A 22,729-nucleotide genomic window follows, 5' to 3' on the forward strand; every position below is an offset into this window, starting at 1 on the left:
GACTACTGAAATCATCATAGAAAAATGTAATGTAAATTCACCAAATGGCTTTATGTCTGTTTTGTATAGATTGACCAGGAGAAAATTGATTTCAGCAGGGTCTAGGTTAGGTCAACCACACAAATAAAATGATAGTGTCATTCCCTTGCTCTTAAAATAGGATCATTACTTTCATAATCCAGCTACCAAAGCTCCTCTCTAAATAAACCCGCTCCCCATCTTGACACGTTGCCCTTGACCTCAGAGAAGCAGAACAAGAAGCATCAGTGATGACTTGCCCTCACCCTCAGGTGGGCCCCTCTTGGCTACTGCGGGGAGCGTGTTAGGTTTACTGCCAAAATGAAGAACTAAAGCCACTTAAGTGGCAAGTTTCTGCCCAGATTTCCATTTCTGAGCTGTCACGGGTTGATGCCACGCCTCTTCCAGGGTGCCTGCCTCCTCCTCCTCATTTCCACTCTGGTTTCTTGTGGCTGTGTTTCAGTGTATTAAAACTGGGTGGTTCTCATGGTTGATTGAATGTGAAGGTCCCCAGCTATGAGCCCTTTCAGGTATGGGCACCACTGTCTGGAAGAGCATATGGAATCTTCTTCTCTCAGGTTTTTTAAGAATAATAGAGGCTTCATCCACCCAGACTGAATTAGTTTCAGTCGTGCTCCAGAGAGGGGATGGCTGACTTGAGAGGCATAACAACCAAGAATGCTGTGGTCCTGACTCAGACACATCCAGGATGTCCTCTGGGGAGCAGCAGACAGAAGCCTACTTCATTGTATCCAGAGGTAGATCTGGGCAAAGATGGCCAGATGTCCCTATTTCCAAGAACCAGTCAGTACTCTGATTTCCAAAAATCCTTTTCTAGACAGAGTGATCATCTTAGGGTAAACATTTGATGCTGATGTATTGATGCGGGTCAAGTGTGATGGTGGGTTCCATATGAACATGAATGACTGTGCGAATCCATCCCCTCCTCAAGGAAAACACAGTGGCCTTGTCCTGGCAGTACATCATCTAGGCCATCTCCCTAAAATCGGATGGAAGTATCGATAGTATTTCTTGGAGTATGTATTATTGTCCTCATCTTACAGATGAGGAAACTGAGGTCCAGAGAAGCAAGTAGAACCAAGGCTGAAGCTTCTTCCACAAGGATGAAAAATGGAAAATAGATTTGTCACCTCACAACCATAGAAGCAAACTAAAGTCTTTTGACTGTTACCTGATGTAGAGCGGTCCTGGCGATATCTGCTGTGGGGCTGTCAGGACCTGAGTTTTTATTCCACCTCCCAGATAATTAATGGCTCCGTCCTGTGGGTGCTGATTGCATTGGGATGGGCAGGGGACAGGGAGGAAAGATAGAATCCAGCCTGATAAGATGGAAGAGCTGAGGAGCAGCTTACTGCCACCTGTGTCACTTCTCTCCTCATCCTCATTTCCTTCTCTTTCTGTCACATAACTTGTCCTTCCACATACAAATCCAAAGGGCAGGCTCACAAGGAGAATGGCCTGTTAGACGAAAGAAACTGGGAAACTTGTGGCTGCCTGTTTGTGTTTTCACGCTGGTCCACGCTCTTTTTTTTTTTTTTCGGGTGTGCTGTGCAGCTTGGGGGATCCTAGTTCCCAGCCAGGGATTGAACCTGAGCCCTCAGCAGTGAAAGCAAGTGTGGAATCCCAACCACTGGACCAGCAGGGAACTCCCTGGTGCTGGTCCAGATGTGAGGTTTCTTGTTGTAATTCCAATCCCATGCCTCATGTGCCAGAGACGAGTAGCAAACATCCAAGCTGCCCGCACTGTGGATGCCCATGTGCCAGGGCCTTGCAGCTTCACCTGCAACTGTTGCATTGGAAGCAGTTTGGATAATTGCTCTCTTCACATGGGAGGATGGATTGGGATTGCACAAGGTGCTATTATTACTCATTGGGATAATAAGTAATACTTATTGGCGTCTAATAGGGATTTACTCCCAGTTTGTTCCCTGTTCCAAATCAGCCAGTCTGGTCAGGAGAGACTGTTCCCCTCTAACTCCAATACCTGCCTTCACTTGGAGGCCGGCCCTGTGTAGTCCGGGTGGTGCAGATGGCCAGCACCACCCAGTTCATGGGAGGACCTGCCCTTCCCTTTGCTCTGGCCAGAGACAGGCCTGTCACTGTGATGACTCTCACAGATGTCCTTCCCCTCCTGCCCACTTCACTTTTCCCCCGGACCCCCAATGTATCACCCACATCCCCCTTCTCCATGGTCCCTAACAATGAGTAACTTCTCCCTTTCTACCTCAACCTTCTTTTCCTAAATAGCAAAATTTAAATCCATCAGCATCAGGAAAAATAGTAAAATGTTAGGCTTTTTTAAAAGAGATTCTGTATTGAGTTCAATAAACTCAGCTAATCAGTAGCAGCTATAATATTATTAACAACAACACAACCATTAGCGTGTATTGGGTGCTTACTGAGCACAGCCTAAGAGGCAGATGATATCATCAACCCTGACTTGACAGCGAGGGGCCTGAAACACAGGGCAACGAAGGGACCTGGCTGAGGCCACACGGGCGGTGAGTGCAGAGCCAGGACCTGGGCCGACTGACCCAGAGCCCGTGGTTCTGGCGCAGGTGCTCTTCTACCATTGCCCACAGGGGCCTGGAGTGCGAGACCTGGAGGGAGGCCTTCCCTGCCCACTTCGCTGCTTCCCGTCCCTCCTCTACCATCCACAATCCATCCACAAGCCTCTGCAGGCCCTGCCCTTCCTTTCCATCCTTCCGCCTGTTCTTCCTTCTGGGCCTGTCCTTCAGCGAGCAGCAGAAGACACCTTCCGCCCTCTGCCCCACTGTGCCCTCCCCTCGTTCTGCTCACGTGTGGGCTTCCCCCCCGCCGCCGGCAGCCACACTGGTCCCTCTGGCCCCCACCTCACTGCCTCACACATTCTCCTGATAAACGTCTGCTGCAGGCCTGTTCTCTGAGTACAAATAAGGTAAGGCCTCCACCCTCGAGTCTCTGTCTAAACCCGCAGTTGTAGGCCTTGCTCGGGTCCTGCCTGCACAGTGAGCTGAAGGCCTCCCGGTGCCCACCCTCCAACCCTGTGCGCAGAGCCCTCCCTCACCCACCGCCGCCCCCCCCAGGCCAGCCTGCCCAGTTAGTGCCGGTGCCCCCTGTGAGGGACAGTGTTTGTGTGCAGTGCTGGCGCTCAGCTGTTAGCACCCACCACCAAGTCCTGATGACAGGCAGGGGGAAGCCCAGCCCCGTGGCTTCAAAGTATCTCCATTCAGGTTATTTTTAAACAGCATTTTGCTGTGCCCATGGGTTGAATGACACTGTGCTTGCAGCCAAGTGTTGGGGTCACGACAGACCCTGAGGAAAGGACAGTAACAACTATGCATTAATTCAAATGTCTGCAAAATATATATTTAGTTTATTCCCTGGGCCCAGATGCTAACACCTGTAATCCTGACTCTAAGAGATAGCTTTAAGGCAAAACTGCACTTTTCCTTGAGGCAAGGCTCATGAGGCCCTGCAGAGGCCCCACTGTTCTTAGGCCTGATTAGGCTGAAGATCTGTGCCAGGGAGGCAAAGCCTGAAGGCGGGAGAGACTAGGAGAGCCTGACAGCCACGGCCCACACTTGCACCCATCACACCAGGGGCCTGGCCCCGACCCCATGGCACTATCTGAGCTGTGGCCCAGACAACTGGCCTGTATGCCCATTCGATCAGCAGCCTGGCATAATTTTCTGGCCACCTGAACACACACCCTGACAGAGCAGATTCTCACCTGTGGCCGCTATCAGGTGAGAGAATGTAATCGTCACCCAGCTTTCTGTGCCCCATCCCAGGCTAGAAAAGACCTGGGCCTCCTGGAGCTCATTTCCCACATGCTGGAACCAGGACCTACAGCTTCTGCACCTTCTCCCCTCTTTGCCCAGTAGAACCTTAAGCCTTGTGTTTACCAACTGATAGTGACAGGTGACCAGGAGGCCTCTTTGTTGGTTCAGGCACCACAGGGCTGGCGATAGCTGTTCCACTTGGCCAGTTGCTTCTTATATTTTCTTCAGCTAAACTTTCCTGAGGGAGCCCAGTGTGTCAGGCCATCATGATAATGATAACTGCTATTCTCTCTCTCACTCACACAGAACAGCTTTCTCGAAATATAATTCACACATCAAAAAAATCCATCCTTTTCAAAGTGTGCAATTCGATGGTTTTTAGTCCATTAACAGAATTGTGAAACTTGTGAAACAATCACCACTATCTAATTTTAGAACATCTTCATCACCTTCAAAAATAAACCCTGTACCTATTAGCTGTCACTCCCTATCTCCTCTTCCCCACAGCCCCTGGCAACCAGTAGTGTACTTTTTGTCTCTCTGGATTTTCCTGTTCTGGATATTTCATATAAATGCAAGCATACAACATGTGATCTTTTGTAACTGGCTTCTTTCACTTAGCATAATGTTTTCAAGGTTCATTTGTGTTGTTACAGGTATCGGTACTTCATTCCTTTTTACTGCTGAATAATATTCCATTGTGTGGATGTACCACATTTTGTTTATTCACTTATCAGCTGATGGACATTTGGATTATTTCCACTTTGCAGCTGGTATGAATAATCCTGCTATGAACATTCATGCACAAGTTTCTGTGTGAACATAGTTTTCAATTCTCTTGGGTACATACCTAGGAGTGGAATTGCTGGGTCATATGGTAACTCTACGTTTAACAATCTGAAGAACTTCCAAACTGCTTTCCAAAGTGACTGCACCATTTTACAATCCCACCAGCAATGTGTGAGGGTTTGTGGTTCTCTTTGGATATTCACCACAGCTTTCTAAGATTGGTATTATAATCTACAACTTACAGTTAAGGCCACCGAGGCTCAGAAAAGGTAAGTAACTTGGCTATTACTTCCAAATGCCAGGCTCTTCCCTCTGTGACCAATGGCCAAGTATTAACCCTGTATCCCCAGTGAACAACTGTGTTTCTCACCCTTTTACCTCTATGCCTGCATCACCCTGATGAGAAATCTTTATGTGTTACAGGATGTGTCAGGAAATGCTGCATTTCTGGCCTTCACTCCTTTTGGGTTTGTTGTTCTGCAAGGAAACAAGAGGGTCCACTTCATTAAATGGTGAGTATCTTTATTTCCAAAACAGGCTTTTTATACCTCACCAACTGGGGAGGGCTGTGGTTCCCATGTCCTATGTCTGTGATTGGGCGAGTTCTGGTTCTGAGCCCTCTCCAAAGCCTTGCATCCATAATGGTAACTGATGAAGGTAGTGGTCTCTTCTAGGGATCCTATGCTTCCACAGGGGTGTTCCTGAGAGCCAACAGCCTCTCCAGAGAGAGAAAGGGTATGGAAAGTTGGTTTCTGGGTAGGATGAGACGTCTAGAGCTGGAGCCAATGTTAGGGAAGCAAAGTTCCCATGAGTCCTTGGGACTGTCCCCTGCTGAGGACCATAGCATCTGCAGGGATATTTACTCCTTACCCACTCTCCTAACGAAGGAGGGCTTGCAATGACCCCTGGGGCAGATATAAGTTACCCTGTTGCTCTGGCAAAACACCCTCCTCGGACCAAACCCCACGGTGGGCCCTGCCTGCAGGAGCACAGATGCTGCTCTGTCTCCCGTCCCTCTTCAGGGCTTAGGTGTCCTCAGCCTCCAAGAGTCACATCCCCACTCTTTCTTCCCTCCCCTGCCTCTCCCGCTCCCAGTTCTAGCAGGCAAGAGCCACTGCTGCAGCCACAGCTGCTCGGAACTGCTTCCTGTCCGCCCCCCTGTTGGGGTCTGTTCTGCTGCGTGGCTCTGTGAGCTGATGCAGCAGACTCTGGTTTGTTGATGGACGTTTGGCTCTCCTAGAGACCCGTTTTCTGGCCCACGCAAACATCTTGCAGCCTCACGTTGTATATTTTACTAAGCCCCTGTGATCTCTGAACCTTCCTGGGCCTTAGACTGCCAAGTCTAAGCCGGCCAGCTCCTCTCAGGGGCTTGGACAGGTGTCTTTCCTTGGCCCAGCAGAGCTCAGCCAGGGAAGCCTGCTCCTGTCTTGTTTCCTCCACCTTCTCAAGAAGAGCTAGCGGGGAACCTGATGACAGAGCTGCTGCCTGGTGAGCTTTCTGCTGGGGATGCTGCAGGCCAGCTCTCCTGCGACATCCTCTTCAGCTCCCCTGTTATCTTGTGGACAGACACCCCCTTTCCAACCCTTGTGGCTCTTGTGAAGCTTGGCGACATGATCAATCACAGTGCTTGTGAAACTGCTCCCCAGACATGCCCGGCCAGGCCCCATTCCCCAGAAAACCCCTTCCCAGGGCGGCCTGCTGCACTGGGCTAACCGGTGTGCTCCCCAACACGCCCATTTGCTACCCCTTCTCAAGCTGGCCCACTCACTGCACTTCTTGGGTGAAGATGGTGAGGGTTTGGGGTCTTCTGTCCAACAAGATACTTTTCAGAAAAAGACAGTGAACAGGGTCAGGCCACCGCTCTCCCAGGGAGGAGCACTTGCTCTTTGGAGACCTCTGGGTCATCTGATGTTCCTTAGAAGGCCCGGATCCTGGCCACACTCCAACCAGGGTAGCTGTCTTTATGAGGTGGCTGGTAGGGGGCATTTTAGCTAGAAACAGGTAGGACACACCGGGGCCTGTAGTCCCTAAAGTATCCTTACCCTCCAGAAGCCCTGCTGCTCACTGGGTTGTCCCAGACCCTTTTCCTTCTATAGCTTCTCTCACAGCCCATTTCTTCAGGACGTCTCTTCATATGCCTCAACTTTAAAGTAATAGATGTAAATTTAATCACACTTCCAATAGAAAATTTCCTACTTTCCTATCTTGCTTGTTGAAGCCTAGGATGATCTGTGTGCTTGTTTATATATCAATCAATTGATATTTATTGTATTCTGTATGTATATGAGAGATTGATTGATTGGGAGGGAATCTAACAGGGAAGGAATCCCATGTGGCTTGTACTAGCTCAGAACTGGTGGTCAGAAGTTGTGAGCTCTCATCCTGACCCAGCTATGATTTCCAGGGAACAGGTGACCTTCCTCTGTCCCCTGAGTTTTGTCCAGTAGTAAATTGGGTACATTGTTTTCACTACCTTTCTGCTACTTTCTAGGATATTGAGGAAATCTCCCTAGAAATCGCAAAGAGGAAGAAGCCAAGTGGAGGCAGATATGCATGGTCAGACCTCCTTGGGGGGGTCCCAGTTGGGTAGAAAAATAAAGACTCTGCCCCCAGTGAGGTAGGAGGGCCGTCAGGCTCCAGAGGGTAGCTGTGTCAGGCCAATGGAAGGGAAGTGAGGAGTGACCAATGCTGAGGCCTAGTTCTCTGGCTCTCAGGGACATCCACCTAAGACCCCAGTCATTTTTCCATTTTGTAAATGTAACCAAGGCTGAGAGCAGTATGTGGAGGTGAGGTCTAAGTCGTGCCATGTACAGTAACCATGTCACTTCTTCTGATTTGTGTCTGTCCTGCGGGTGGATGTACCCCAGTATCCTGTTTGCCTCTTTTACTGCAGCCATTCACTGGGCTGGTGGCTTCAAGGATTTTTCTACAAAAACCCCTAAGCCCCTTTCCTGGTCAGTACGCTGCATGACTGTTCCATGTAATCTGTTCTCTCTCTTTGGTATGTTGCCCCGCCCCCCCTCCCTGAGATCGTTTGACATTTGTCTGCATTAAACTGCATTTTCCATCCAGTGGCACAGTCACCTGAAAGACTCAACTCCCTCAGAACCTGGTCGCATTGTTTTTCATTATTTGCTGTTATCTTGAACTTTGGCCTCATCAGCTACCTGTGGCATCTTACATTTGACAGTCCCATCAAGATAATGCACCTGTGTTATGAACCAAATCCCGAAATGGCCCAGGACCACTCTACCTAGACTCACTTCCCATGCAAACGTTTCCCTTTTACAGCCACTGTTGATGAGCCCGAAATCCTCCTATCACCCTATTATTATAGTGTGATTGACCAGAAAACTGTGGATTGAACTGTTTCAACAACTGTTCTCTAAGGCCCCTGCGCTGCTGTCTTGTTTCAGTTCTAATTTTGGCTAAAACTGTGTCTGTGCCTGGAGCCCCTTCCAGTCGGGGTGGGCTGTGCATCTACAAGACTTAGCTGTGAGCAAGCAGCTCACAGTGAGATGACGGGCGTTCTCTTTGTGCTTCTAGGAATGAGGTGACCAAGCTGAAATTTGAAGGAAAGACTTTTTATTTGTACGTAAGTCAGAAAGAGGTGAGTGCTGGCTTCCTTCTCTTCAGGGAGGGCTGGGGCACTGGGGTGGGTCCTGATGGCCAGGGCTGAACCAAAGTGGTCCATCCAGGCAGAGCTAAGCCCCCTGCATGTCAAGCCGGGAACAAGTTCAAGGCTGGAGGTGAGGAGACATGAGATGACGACAGGTGGCTGTAGGTCCTGGAGCATAGGGACTTCCTCAGGGATGCTGGTGACCCTCAGAGGTTCCATGCCTCCAGGAAGCACAGAGTAAGATTCTTTTGCTTCCATATGAAAATTCCAGGAAGGTAATACCAAAAAAAAAAAGAAAGAAAGAAAGAAAGAAAATTCCAGATGAGAGTGCCACTTTCTCTGGGGAGGGCTCACTTGGTTCAAGCAGTGCCAGCAAAGACTTACTCTGATTGGACGTGCCAGGTGTGCCCTTCTGCACTGAACTCAGCTCTGTCCTGTGGGTGCTGCAGGCTTCTCTTCCGGCCAGCAGCCCCTTCCCCGTCTGAAGCCTCTCCCTGAGAGCACTGGGGAGCCTTCAGACAGCTCAGGGCTCAGTGTCCTGGGCCTCTTCACCCTTTGCTTTGCCATCCACACTCAGCTGTTTCTATGTGGGATTTTTTGTAGGAAAAGAAAATTATTCTCACATATTTTGCTCCAACTCCAGAAGCCTGCAAGCATCTCTGGAAATGTGGGATAGAGAACCAAGCCTTCTACAAGTGAGTGGACACCTGGGATGGGAACTGCCTTTATCAGGGCCAAAGCCATAGAAGCTACTTTCAGAGGAACAATGGGCAGGAAAGTTTGAGAAACTCTGACAAAGGAGACATGAGGTGACAAGGCTGGGCTTCCTTATAAAACTCAGACCCCTTTCCGGGTGGCTGTCTGTACCACCTGGAGGGTCAGAGCTGATGTCTGGGAATGTGTGTCAGCGGAGTTGCCCAAGGTGTCTACCTTGCGATGTCGTTGGACAGCCCCCAGTGGCAAAGCAGTTCTGGGTCTTTTCAGGGTAAGGCTTGGGCCAGAGAAAGCCCACAGGTGCCTGACTTGAATAAAGCTGGCCCCTTGGAGCCATTCAGAGCCCAGAATACAACAGCTCCATGAAGGAACAGGTGCAGCCCAGAGCAGCTCCCTAAGCCTTGGAGAGACTCTGGGGCCCGCTCCCCAGTGGGTGGCCTGGTGCTGAGCTGGGGTTGATACCAGCCCTTCCTGGTGTGTCACTGACAGAGGTGTTGCCAGTGACAGGCCAAGTGCTCAGGAGCCGGGGGTGGGGTAGCTGGAGGAAGCAAGGACTTGACTGTTACTGAGATAGCAGCTTTGGGGCAAAGGAGAGAGCTTAGCTTACCAGATGATTTTGTAAAGTATATTGAGGCTTTTGTGCCCAGTTTTCTTTGATTTAAAAAGTTGTTATAAAAGCATTAGGGAGCAAAGAAATAGCCCATCGAGAAACTGGGGTGATGCCAGATGAAGTGTATTTCGCTAAAACCCTTGGTCTTGTTTTTAAAATAGAATGCCATGACTTATGCTTTAATAAGCTGCATCTTAATCCGAACAACATAAGACAGAATGTGTGGTATACTCCTCTCCTGACAGGCCATAGTTCTCCCTCCAGTAACCTGAAGGATCCAGAGCAGAATTGCTCTGGGCTGGGAGGGCACCATCTTCCTCCCCACTCAACAGACTCTGCTACCTGCTGACTGCTGTGGGATGCTGGCCCCCACAGGCTGTTTCTTGGGCAGGCTTTCTGAGTTGTATAATCAATTCTGTGCATTTGATACCAGAATCAGGGGTGAGTTGAATGGGCAGCCTGAATTCTCACCTGAGTGGGCTTCTTTCTTCTCATGGAGAAGACACTCGGAAGACTTTCATGTGGTCACCTTTCCCTCCTATTCAGTCCCTGGCTGTCCAAGGAAAGCCGAGAAAACATTTCAGCACCATTTCTGGAGGCCCTCCTTTGTTTTTCCGTCTGAGCCATGGGAACAGAATTGTGCTTCTGAGCCTGTGACCAAACTCAGTTTCTGAGTCTTTCCTTAACAGATTGCCCACATCCACACTGGAAACCAAGGCCGCTTTTCACTGTTCTCCATGACTACTAATTAGGTGTTAAAAGCCTCTAGCCTGGGTCAGACCCTCATTTATGCCAAGTCGCTAGCAGGAGCCACTTTGGCCTCACTCAGAGTGTCTGTCATGGGCAGATCCCTGCCCCGCTTTTGGCCTAGTGCTTTGAAGGGAGCCGGTCAGGCTCAAGAAGGTGCTCAGAAAAAAATAACTTTACGTGTCTAACACGTATTAAATATTTTAAACCAAAAAAAAAAAAAAAAAAAAGAAAAGGAATGTGCTCAGACAGGAGAGTAAGTAGGCTCAGAGCCTCATGGAGCCCTGAGACAGGTGGGGATGGTGTCCCCAGCACCTGCTGTTCATGGATTATAGGGACAACTCCCTAAATATTCACTGCCCGCTCAGAACAAAGGCTTCAGACCAGTTCGGTTCCCAGCTGGGTTAGCACTACAGGCACCCAGGACGTGTTGTGGATGGGGTCAGGTCTTAGGAGATTCAATCTGGGCAGCTCTGCCCATGCTTCCCTTTCTAAGTGAGAGGAGTACAGGGATCAGAGCAGTCACTCAAGGGTGGCTTCCAGAGTCTCCACCTCAGCTGTTCACAGCCTTGAAAGTGGTGTTAATGGGCTTTCTGGGGGAGGGCAAATGGTTCCAAGTTCAAACAAATGGTGGAACTTTTATTAAAGTTCAGCTAGTTTCTTCATTTCACGACTTCTCAGAGTCTCTAATGTGACAATATACTTTAGGTTCGCTCCAAGAAGGAGATGGAATAGGAAGGGCACTACTCTCTTCTCCACCCACAGTTACCCAGACATGGACGTGAATTCTCAAATACTAGGACTGGAAGGGACTCCTGAGGTCAAGCAGTCCCAGCTCCACCATTTTATAGATAAGACTGAGGCTAAGAGAGGGAAAATTTGCCCAGGGTCACACTGCTAACCAGTGGCCTGGCTGAGATTCAGCAGGTGGCATTCTCTTTCCCTAACATTTATTCTCTCAGTCCCCATGGTGAACCCATGAGGCACTCTTGGGGAGCCCTCACTCTCCTAACGTGGAAGTGGATTGCAGCATGCCTGTCCATAGCACTGAGACCGTGAACACGGCCCTCAGGTGCTAAAGGAGTCAGAGACAAGCAGGGCTGTGAAGGGCCTTTTCCTGAGGGGTTTTTTCAAGTAGCCTTTGGAAGGAGCTGGGGACACAGCTTTAGGCTGTAAGGCATTGCAGACCATCTCTCACACTGGACTTTGCCTTGCTGCAGGCTGGAGAAGTCAAGCCAAGTCCGCACAGTGTCCAGCAGCAATTTATTCTTTAAAGGGAGCCGGTTCCGATACAGGTAAATAGTGACAGTAAGTAACCGTTATGGACCTATTTTCAGACCCTTCTCTGGAGAAGGGTGGCCCAGTGGTCCTTATCCTGAGAACAAAGACACTGGGAACCTCCAGAGAAGTGTGAGGTTTCCATCCGATTCTCCTGTCTCCTAACCTTTTGACTATTTCTTTCCTTCCCTGCAGCTGTTTGCCTGTAGGGGTTAAAATGTGTGTCTTCTCCTGCCCTTACAAAAGCAGCAAAATAAGAACTGTAAGAGTGATTCCTTTCATTTCTATCTAAAGATTTCATTTTTTTGCAATATTTCTGGAACACGCTGGACAATGAGGAATCATTCCTAAATGAGGATGGAAGATCCCAAAGACCGCAGAGACAGAGAGCTGTCAGGACGCCTTAGAGCTCTTTACCCCAGCAAGCAAGCCCTACTCAGTGGCCTAAACATTGAGAAGGGGTAGGCCAAAGAGGCCACTTCCCAATTCAGCTCAAGTATCTGAGATCTTACAGAGCTCAGTCCTGGAACACTGTGTCATTTCTTGCTGCTTGTTTTATTTATACTACTTATAGTGGCCGAGTTGCAAAGGAAGTGATGGAGTCCAGTGCCAAGATCAAACGGGAGCCACCAGAAATACACAGGTAGGCACCAGGGGCTTATCCCCGACCAGGTCCAGCTCAGATCTCGGACTCTTAAAAGAGCCAGCAGTTTGAGTACTGTGAAGATTCTGGCCATGATGGCTTCCAAACAGGGCAGCAGGGTGAAGAGACCCATCTCAGTCAAAGGCATGGGAACAGGATGACCCTGGAGAATGAGGGAAGGTGGGCTAATGCAGACAGTACATCAGACCCAGGAGCCACCTTCCTGGGTAATTCTCTACCATCATCCCAAGTCCTGAAATTGGTCATAGACCTTGGAGGACATGCCCAAGCCGCAAGATTTCATTGGCTCTGGAAACAGTGCATTACAGGACGCCACTCACACTAGGTCTGAAATAGTTTCAGGATCCATGCTTTATGTGTAACTGTAAATCATAAATTTCCAGGAGGCCATCTCCTAAAACCTGGTAAGAATGAGGGAGAATATGATTGGCCAAAAGGTCTGGGGTTTGCCAACCAGACTGACCTCTGGGAATGGGAGCATTACTACCTGCCTTCACACGGACCCCCCTGCCCTCTGTGGGAAGTCAGGGGAGGCCGCATATCAGTCTTAGGCACATTTTTAGGAGCACCGCATATCCTGGGGCTCTACTCTCTGACAATCCTGCCCAGGGACCAGTGGCACCACTGCCACACTAAAGAAAGGTTCGGGTAGGTCTGGGATATAAGGAGGTTGACAAGTTTGAAGTAGTGTCTCTGACTGGGATTCAGGGACTAAAGGCAGAAAGCAGGTGTTAAAGATTTTTAAAAACAAAACAAACCTTAACACAGCCAGGCAATTCTCAGGCAATTCTAGTAACCAGTCCTCAACTCTGAGTCCTGACCACATTTGTCAGTGCACTAACAGAATTCTTTTTTTCTTTAACCTCAGAGCAGGGATGGTCCCCAGCCGCAGCTGTCCCTCCATAACCCATGGCCCAAGGCTGAGCAGCGTCCCTAGGACCCGGAGAAGAGCTGTTCACATCTCCATCATGGAAGGTGAGCATGAGTTCTGGAGATGACCTGGGGTTCCTCCAAGTTGTCACCTGGACCGGTTCCTCACAGGGACCTTGAAAAGAAGTGAATTTGCACTAGAGACAGCAGCAAGTTTCTCCAATGGTAGGGAGAATGTTTCATCCAGTCAATGGGAACACCAGCTGGGTGTCAGGTGAAGGGTAATCCCATCCAGCCCTGATGAGCTGTGGTCCAAGAGGGGTTTGTAGATCTGAGAGTATTAGACTAAACCTTTGGGAGAGAACCATGATCAAAGGCCTTATTTATGTGAGTACCTTAGTTGCTCCATTTGTAAAACCCCATGGGTTTCAAGGAAGCTGATGATGTACATGCAAGTACTTTAAAGAGATGAAAGCGTTTACTGGGTAGGCAGCAAGCACAATGCAAAGAGCCCTGGTCAGGAAGTCAAGGATGAGGTCAAAATAGGAGCTCTGCCACACATTTTCTGGGCAGGTTGCTTAACCTCTCTGAGCCTGTTGCCCCCACTGTAGAAAGGGGTGGGGGGTGGGGGAAGGTGCCTTGGAAACTCCCAAGTATAATGGCTATGCAAGGTATGGAATTATTGAGGGCTGGCCATCATCAGACACAGCCCCCTGGTTTTCCCTCCTATCTTAGGCTGAGCAGGAGAAGTGAGCCCAGCTCTCTTATTTTGGGGTGTGCATCTCAGGAAAATGGACTGTCTTCTCCTCTTTTGAGGAAACATAACTTTCTCCCCTCTCTGTGGCCCTTGTTCCCGTCTGTCCTGAGGCTGAAGCCACCAGGTTCATCCCAAGGCTCTTGTAGAAAGTCGGGACAGCTGTCCTCCCAGAGAAAAGGCCACCCCGTGGGGGAAGCTGGCCCTAATGCAGGTATCGCATAGGAGAGCAGCCTCAGGCATTACTGCTCCCCAGCATATGGAAGAATGTCCAGTAAAACCAGCATTCCCAGAAGAGGGAAGACTGAGGCCATCCATGTGGGGATATAACTCATTTGGAGTAGCTGCCAAGCAGGGTTAGCAAAACAACTCAGAGGTGGGGAGAACCATCCTCAAGCTCCCCCAAGACGAGCTGTGAGGCTGCCTCAGTTCCCCACCAGCTCTGGCTGTGCCTTCAGCCTCCTCCCAGAACCTGTCTTCTCCCATTGTAGCAGCAGTAGGCTCCTCAACATCCAAAACTGTCACCCATGCTTACAAAATGCCAGGGGAGGGTGCAGAAAGCTATTAGAGCAGAGACCCCCCCACCCCAGGGCCAGGGCACGGCCTCAAAAGCTTAGGCTCAGAACTTCACACCTGGCAGATTATAACACAGCAGGCCTCCATGTGCTACTCCCCAAGCCAACGTGCTCCTTACACCCCATGCCCAGTGGTGCCTATAGACAAGCACAGTCTTCATCCCCGGTCATGGCCCTCGAGGCCCATTAGACTCAGAAGAGCGTGGGTAGAAGCTCAGAACTGCCCTGGCAGGAATGAAACTCACAAGCAGAATGTAATTCAGGGTGAGGAGAGGCAGATGGACATCTGGTTTGGATGTGAAAAAAAATACAAGATTTTAGCAGTTGAGCGGCTCTATCAGTGCAGGGATCATCAAGCCTGGGGAAATAAAGAATGGATTATTTCAGGAGGTGAGAGTTCAGCTGCGTCATCTCTCAAGAGGGGGTTTTGCCTTTAAAGCACCTAACACGGCTGACCCTCACTGTTCACCCCAACCAGGCAGGGAAGGGTGAGAGGGACTCAATGGGGACCTCAGAGGAAGGACACAAACCATCAAAAGGCCCAGGAAGTTATGGACATTTGAAATTGGTTCACGCTCCATCAGGGATTGTCTTTCCTATAGTCCATATGGCACATAATTAATATCACAGAAACCATTTGCCTTTTCCAGGGGAAAGCTTTGTTTGCTATCTCCAAAAACAGTGGGGAAAATTGCAAAAAACATTAACGTAACGTTACAGTTTGAATGAAACCATGTAATCTCAATGAACTGAGACCCTTAAAAAGAAGACTGCATTGGTTGGCCCTGCCCTCTGCTCTAGGGGATGCCAAGATAACACATGTTATTAGCACAGGCCTGACCCAGAGAGAACATTCAGGTATGTCAGTTCTTTCACCCATTGTGCCCCATGGGGCAGCCAGACAAATAGCGTAGATCCCAGTGGAGGAGGGGACGCAGCCCATTTCCAGCCCCAGAGCCACCGCCTTACACTTCAGAGCCACCCAACCCAAAGCCATTTTCTTTGTAGCTTCACATCCTGGATTTTCTGGGACAGTCCCGATTTCCCCTACTCTCTGGGATTATTCCCTGCCCTCTCTGTTCCTCACCCTCTGAGAGGTCTGGGGCCCTTATACGAGCCTCAGGGAAACAGCTACTGGCTGGGAAACCATTACCTTTTATAGCTCTAAGTCCTTCTGACTGAATCCAGTTCCCTGATAACGCTGGCCTCTCAGAGCTGCTCTTTCCCTGCAGCTCAGTCTGCTCTGAGACTCTCAGAGCCAACCTTTTCTCTCCAGCATGGGAGGCACTGCGAAAGGGCTGCTATGGCATGAGATCAGTTGGTTTCCCATCCTTTCCCTCTGTACCTTCCCCGCCTGGCTGGTTCCCATGAAGAGATCAGCTGATTTCCACTGAAGAAGTACCTGCCTTCCTGGGCCACCATGGGGAAGAGTCTGATTAAGATTCACACCAGAGTCCGAGTTCAGCTCCGGTTGACTAATCACTGCCTTCGGCCCCTGAGTGTGCGCATCCTGAGGATGGGGCCCCGGCTCCAGGGTAGGCTCCTGACCACTGTGCCCCCTGGCCCACTGGGAGCCACCTCTGGGCAAGGCGACCAGCTGGAGCACCTCCAAGGTAAAAAGACACCCTCTGTTTTGCTGTGCCACTCACCCAGATCCCACCCACGGCACCCACCGCATCCATCCCAGAATAACAGGTGTGAGGCAAGTGGTGGTTTCTAGTGAAACCTGAAATTCTGTACAGGACTAACCTAGCATAGGAATAACCTTAACTTTATAGGTGAGGTCTGTTGGGGGAACAGAAGACTAACATTTACTGAGTAATTTTGTTTGTCAGGCTGTCTACTTAGAAATACATATGTAGCCATTATCTTGTTTACTGAGAGCACCAACAACTCACTATAATGTGGCTTCTGGTGTCCCTCTGATTAGCTCTTTCTGATGTCACAGCCTTTGCCCCTCACCTTCCCCAGCAGGCTTAGGGTTGAATTGTAGGCCAGGCTATGATTGCACTAAGTGGCTTCCGGCAGCTATGCTGGTCATACATTGGAAGATCTGGCAGTCAGAGCTGTCCTTGTGAGGGGACAGCCCTTGAAAGGGTGTGAGGTGCCCTGTGCAACGGGGCTGAGGTTCCAGAGAACAGGGAGCCAGAAGAGTACTTGGGAAAGGAGCTGAGCCAGCAACATGTAAGATCAGAGCCTGGAAAGGTTTGTTTTATCAGAAACCCATTTCACACTCCTAGGTACGTGTTTCTCATGCTACACACGTGCAAATGGGGGAAGAAGGGAGGAACACTGGGGAAAACAGAGGAACATCAAAGGCTCTGGAACAAGGGACAGGCTCTTAATTTCACCTTATTTCACAACAGTTTCTTGGGCAATTGGGACCTAAGTCTAAGGCAGGTGCAGGCTGTTGACTTAATTCATCCTGGCCTGTTGTTCCACTCCCCAGAATCCAACTGCATGATCATTAGCACCATGGAATAGAAAGAGGCTTGGATTCTACCCTTGTCTTTGCCAGTAACAACCAACCACGTGACTGTAACCTCTTGCCCTCACCACTTCATGAAGTTGTTTAAAGATAAAATGGAAGTGCTTTAAAAAGTTTTAAACATTATACAAATTTAAGTATCTTATAGCATAGGGACAAAGGAAATACAGCCAGGACCGTGCAGCTTCTGAAAGCAGGAGCCGCGAGCTGCTGCTAATATACTAATGGTGAGGTGGTGGGGAGCAGAGGCGGATAGCAGGGGGCTGCCATCTCCCCTGCCCATGCCAGCCACTCGTTCGTAACCCAGGGTTCGTTCCTATGGAGAATCTTTTACTGTGTGTATGCCGAGACGGGCTACAGCAGGCTGGGCAGGCAGGCGGCCTGGCTGCAACTGGCTACCTACCAAGGAAGACGAGATACACTATTTCTGAAATGTTACTGGCACCTTTTAAAAGAGACCTTGGGGCTTCTGAAGCCAGCCCAGAACCAGAAAACTCCGTAATTGGCCCTGGTTAGGTCTTACCTTTACTAGCTGGGTGTCCAGCTGTCTGGGGCAGTCAGGGTCGATTTCAGAGCAACAGAAGGGGACGAGCTTCTCTTGATGTGGACCACAAAAGCAGGGAGAGCCACTCTGGAACCACCAATATGGCCAGGAGTAGAAAATACAGACACTGAACTTGAAAACAAGAAGCCATTTCCTTGGGAGCACTATGACATGGGCCACACTTGGTGACTCTGAGCTCTGACATCCTCTGGCCTGGGTGGCTGCTGTTTGGTTGAGGGGGGGTAACCAGCTCCTGTTCTTCCCTACTAGAGCTTTGAGCCCTGGAAAGAAAGAAATGTTCCATCTAAGAAAGTAAAGAGATAATGAGTAGTTTTAGGGGCAGAAGACCCTTCCTCCTAACTAATGTAAGAGAATTTCCCACTGATGCAACAAGATCGTCTCAGAGACCACTCTGTACTCTGGAGTAGCTAAAGCAAGGGGAGCCGTCAGCCTGTTCTGGACCCGGCTCAGTCTAAGGTGAAAAGAGAGGGAGAGCACTTAGGAAGAGCAGATCAGGTTTTTACCTCCCACAGTCAGGACAGCTAGAACTGGGTGGCTGAGGAGGCTGATAGCAGCTGCAGAAATCCAAAAGGTGAGCTCATGAGCTCAAGGAGCTGTGTGCCGGGTTGTTAGGAGGACACTCGGCTCCAGAATCTGTATTTGATGAGGCCCAGCTGGGCAAAACACAGTCTCCTCCACATTCCTGCCTCTCAAGGCCCTCGGCTCCCTGAACCATGACCCCAGCTCTGGTTGGGTCAAGGATAGTCTGCGATTCTCCTTCAAATTGGGCTAAAGCCAGGCCCAAGACACCAAAGGCAAGAAAGGCAGAATCTTTAACCAATATGGCCAAAACTATAAGCAAAAAGAAAGAAACTTGCAACCAATGCCACTCTGGTTCCTGCTGCTTCTCTTGTCCTATTCTTGATACATCAAAACAGAGTGCAGTGGCCATTGCTGCTGGTCACGTGGGGCGTGCAAAGGGGCTTCTCCTAAGATTTTAGTGACCAGATAAAGCAGGATAGGTGCTGCCTCCGCCTGACAGCGAAGTGGGTGCCAGCACACAGAAGGCCTGCTCATTTTCCTTTTGCCTTTCCAGGCCTCGAGTCCCTACGGGACAGTGCCCACTCCACCCCGGTACGTACCTCCTCCCACGGGGACACTTTCCTGCCTCACGTGAGAAGCAGCCGGGCAGACAGCAATGAGCGAGTCGCCGTGATCGCGGATGAGGCCTACAGCCCTGCAGACAGTGTGCTGCCCACCCCTGTGGCCGAGCACAGCCTGGAGCTGATGCTGCTTTCCCGGCAGATCAATGGGGCCACCTGCAGCATTGAGGAGGAGAAGGAGTGTGAGGCCAGCACCCCAACTGCTGCAGAGATGGAGGCCCTTGGGGGAGAGCTGAGGGCCCTGTGTCAGGGGCACGGCAGGCCAGAGGAGGAACAGGTGAATAAGTTTGTTTTAAGTGTCCTCCGTTTGCTCCTTGTGACCATGGGACTCCTCTTTGTTTTGCTCCTCCTCCTGATCATCCTTACCGAGTCCGACCTTGACATTGCCTTTTTCCGCGATATCCGCCAGACCCCCGAGTTTGAACAATTCCACTATCAATACTTTTGTCCCCTCAGGCGATGGTTTGCCTGCAAAATCCGCTCAGTGGTGAGCCTGCTCACTGACACCTGAGAAGGCATGAATCCTCCCAATAACTAGCCAGGTGGACCAAGGAGCCCGGCTACCCATTCCCAGCAATGGGACCCATCGCGGAACCATCGGCACATGTACCAAGTCCTCCTCTCATGACTCAAAGTCCACAGCCTAGGAGGGTCGTTTCCCAGAAGAAGAAAGGGATAGGCTCATGCCTTGTCTAAACTAACTGGGAAAACTCATTTCCTTCAGAGGTTCTTTCAAGAAAGGCTCGGCGACTCTGTTTCTCATCCTCCCAATTTGCAGGATAAAATTTTTGGTTTTGAATTTTGATTTTTCATAGATGTGTATTATTTTGAAAATATCAAAAATAATTTATTTTATTATTACTGATTCTCGCAGTAGTGTCACCTAGTAGATGGGACACTAGTTGGAGACTAGAGAGCTGTTGTCTTCTGTATTCTGCAGGAGCTTTCCTACTCAGTTCCAGTAGACTCATCACTGCAGCCTCAGCGGGGCAAGCCAGGGTTCTGGACAATGGGGACTGTCTAGGTTTTCTTCCCAGACAGAGCTTTTAAAAAAAAGTAAACATCCGTGTAGAATGATTAAATGGAAAGTTGCTTCTTATGACGGTCTGAGTTGGATTTTCTTTTCCTTTTATTTCTTTCAAATCTGAGCAGAGTGGGCATCTGAAGGGACCACCACTACAGCAGCAGCAGCAGCAGGGGTGGGGTAAGTCTGTCCCCTTAGACTAGATCCTAGTGGGCATCACCATGAGTTTTGTATAATGAACTTAGACTTCTGTGGGGGTTTTTTCTGAAGACCCTCAAGACTTTTATAGTGCTCCAGAAGCATTAGGTGAATTCGGTGGTACCAGGGATAGAACTGTCAGAAATGCAGGACTAAGTGTAGTTAACAGAAACCAGAGCTAAGGTACCTGAGAGACCGTTGAGGTCACAGAGCAGTACTTATTTTGTACAACACCATCCCCCCCAAAAAAGACTATTTCAATTTATATTTTAACAACAAAATGTATTTTCTTATCAATTCATATTTTGTTTTTACTTTATGGATTAAGAAAAATAGAGCCTGACGAACTTAAACGACACAAGGAAGAAACTGATCCTGAGAATAAAAAGCTTCAGAAAATAGAATTCCAAGATCAACAAACAGCCTGGGAAGGGACCAGGAAAAGAATCTCTTTAAATAGGAGTTCTAAGAGATGCCTACAAAAGAAGGTGAATGTGGCAGAGACCAAGACTTAGATGTAGAAATACTGCCCCCTAGCGTCATCCTCTGCACTGGGAAAATGAAAGTTGTAGGAAAGCACTTACCATCCTTGCCGAGGCTCCATGCAGAAGAGCAGCATGTGGAGGGTGAGTGTGGGGTCCGAGGCCCAAGCTCTGCAACTCTTACAACCACTCACACACAAGATCTTGTTTTCATCTCAGGGAGAGATTTCTAAGTCATCTGGGGCCTGAGGACTTACGTAAGGACAGTCAGTGGACATATTCCTGGGACCCACATAACAGTGGAGCAGCTGCTGACACCCTATGATGCTGGGGAGCCTCAAATGCAGAACAGAATGAGTCACATGTAGATCTGCTTTCCCCTAGTTTGTCCTCTGAGACAGCAGAACCATGTCCATATATAGAATCTAATAGCCATGGATAAACGGAGTTTTTCCTTTTTTAAGGTTGGGGGTGGTGCTGTGTTTCAAAATTTTAATTGCCCTTTTATCTAGACCAGGGGTCGGCAAACTTCTTCTGTAAAGTGCCAGATAGTAAATATTTTTTTATTTTGGTTTTGTGGGCCATACTCTGGCAACTACTCAACTCCGCCATCTTATCACAAAACAGCCATAGGTAATACATAAACAAAGGAGCAAAGCTGTGTTCCAATAACATTTTTATTTATAAAAACAGGCAGTGAGCTGAATTTAGCCCACAGGCCATAATCTGCCAACCCCGATCTAGACAATAACACTGCTCCTTACCAGTGTGTAAGCAGAAAGAGGGTCAGCTCTGCTCCAATTCCTGACATGTGTTAAAGATCCGGGATCATTTCCCAGTAGAGGCACTGGGGTTGCTTGTTTAAAGGGTGCTCGAACAACCAACCAGCAAAGAGATGTCTGATGCCAAGATGAGCAAGATCAACCACTGGAATGCTAAAACGCAGCCAGAATCTAAGCATGGAAGAGGGCCTGTCTGATCATTTCCATACCAGCAAAAATTTGGGCAGAATTACAAACATCTATTTTCAAAGTGACAAGACAAAATATGAGGGAGAGCCTAGTAAAGATTAGGGATCGCTTAGAACCAACTAGCCACTGCCACTTGTCATCTACAGGAAAGGCTTTATTAGCACAGGATTGGAGTAAAAAGTAGACTCGGAGAAGAAAAGGCTGTCAGGAAATAGGGGGCTGGTTTTAACCTGGATATCTACTGTCTTATGCAACATAGCAGATTACCTTTTAGTGTAGTGTTCCTACCTCAGTCTGTAGAATATGGTGTTTCTATGCGGTGAGTGATAGCCTCGACTCTGACCTTTCATATTCACATTAAAGAAAGATGCAGTATTCCATATCCTGGTACGTACTTGTGTCTAGAGTTCTAACAGTACAATAGTCCATGCCACTTCCTACAGCTGGATTTTGCTCTCTGAACAGAAACTTTTGGGTTATTTTTTTCCAGGGCTTATCCCACAAAATACAGATAGAAAAGTTTCCTTCAATTTGCTTTTCAAATAGTGCTTGAATAACAAACTTCCTTTGTTGGTGACTAGTCTTTTTTGGTATCTCCCCATCATTAGAAATTGTTCAAGTTTTTAACCTGATTTTACTGTGTTCCACTATGTCTTCTATTTTCTCTCAAAATTAGTTTTGATCTCATTGTAGAAAAAGCAGTGGTTTCCACAGCTTCATCTATCAGAGGAAATAAAACTCTTACTAAAGAATAGTGTACTGCATCTTTAAGCAGTAGAAGGTAAACTACCTGCAAATGTGAATTTCTTAGTTTCATTAAAAATATATATAGTTGTTAACCTTTTGTGTGCCAAAAATTATAAGTTACATTTTCCTTCAAAGCAATGTACTTTTTTCTACATATGCAGTATGTAGTTAGCATAAAATCACTGGTGCCATGAAAATTATTTTTAAACGTAAATAAATATTTAAATATCATAGAAGAGTGGACTCTTTTTATTTTTTTAACTTACAGCCTATCTCACTTTCTCCTCCTTAAAATTAACAACACATAGATAAAAGGATACCAGTGGGATTTACACAGCTGACTGCTGTCTGCGACTGGAATTATTTAAAATAATCATTTTGTTTATAGCCATCTATTATCCTTGTTCTTCCCCCCAAAATAAATACTATTAAGAACTTAGAAGCTGTAAGTGTGGAATAATTTTGGAGATGAATTGGACCACATTTTTCTGATGAGGAAAACCAAGAAATGATTTTCCCAAGGTTACACACAGTCTCAGAGCCCAAAGGAGAATCTAGATGGTCCAGCTTCTGCACCAGTGTTTGTAAGCCTGGAGTAAGAGAGAGAACAGCAAACACTTCCTATGAAGGGAACAGAATGATATCACCACTACAATTACAAACCTCATATTTACAACTTAACAACATAC

General features: G+C 48.4%; 2 protein-coding genes across 15 annotated transcripts in view; one reads left to right on the forward strand and one right to left on the reverse strand.

The window, feature by feature from the left end:
• FRMD5 (FERM domain containing 5) overlaps window positions 1–19,717 on the forward strand; it is a 340,548-nt gene extending 320,831 nt beyond the window's left edge. Inside the window, exons 8-15 of one of the 2 annotated variants that reach the window (XM_049706646.1) lie at window positions 5,016–5,104; window positions 8,139–8,202; window positions 8,815–8,906; window positions 11,503–11,577; window positions 12,135–12,203; window positions 13,093–13,199; window positions 18,552–18,895; window positions 19,075–19,717. In XM_049706646.1, coding sequence (XP_049562603.1) covers window positions 5,016–5,104; window positions 8,139–8,202; window positions 8,815–8,906; window positions 11,503–11,577; window positions 12,135–12,203; window positions 13,093–13,199; window positions 18,552–18,895; window positions 19,075–19,122 — 888 coding nt within the window. In that variant the 3' untranslated portion in view covers window positions 19,123–19,717. Of the gene's footprint in view, window positions 1–5,015; window positions 5,105–8,138; window positions 8,203–8,814; window positions 8,907–11,502; window positions 11,578–12,134; window positions 12,204–13,092; window positions 13,200–18,551 lie in introns of both variants that reach the window. The other variant, XM_004273916.4, reaches the window with a different exon arrangement.
• The window catches only part of WDR76 (WD repeat domain 76), an 81,549-nt gene continuing 66,980 nt past the window's right edge, over window positions 8,161–22,729 (reverse strand). For 7 of the 13 annotated variants that reach the window (XR_007475900.1, XR_007475899.1, XR_007475898.1 and 4 more), the window contains 3 exons: window positions 18,598–22,630; window positions 17,435–17,736; window positions 13,551–14,781 (listed from right to left, as the gene is read on the reverse strand). The gene's annotated coding sequence lies outside the window, so the exon portion shown is untranslated. Of the gene's footprint in view, window positions 8,463–10,006; window positions 14,782–17,434; window positions 17,760–18,597; window positions 22,631–22,729 lie in introns of those variants that run through there. The other 6 variants (XR_007475892.1, XR_007475891.1, XR_007475889.1 and 3 more) reach the window with 6 other exon arrangements.

Source organism: Orcinus orca, chromosome 2 (genome assembly GCF_937001465.1).
Source record: "Orcinus orca chromosome 2, mOrcOrc1.1, whole genome shotgun sequence".
NCBI classification, from domain to species: Eukaryota; Metazoa; Chordata; class Mammalia; order Artiodactyla; family Delphinidae; genus Orcinus; species Orcinus orca.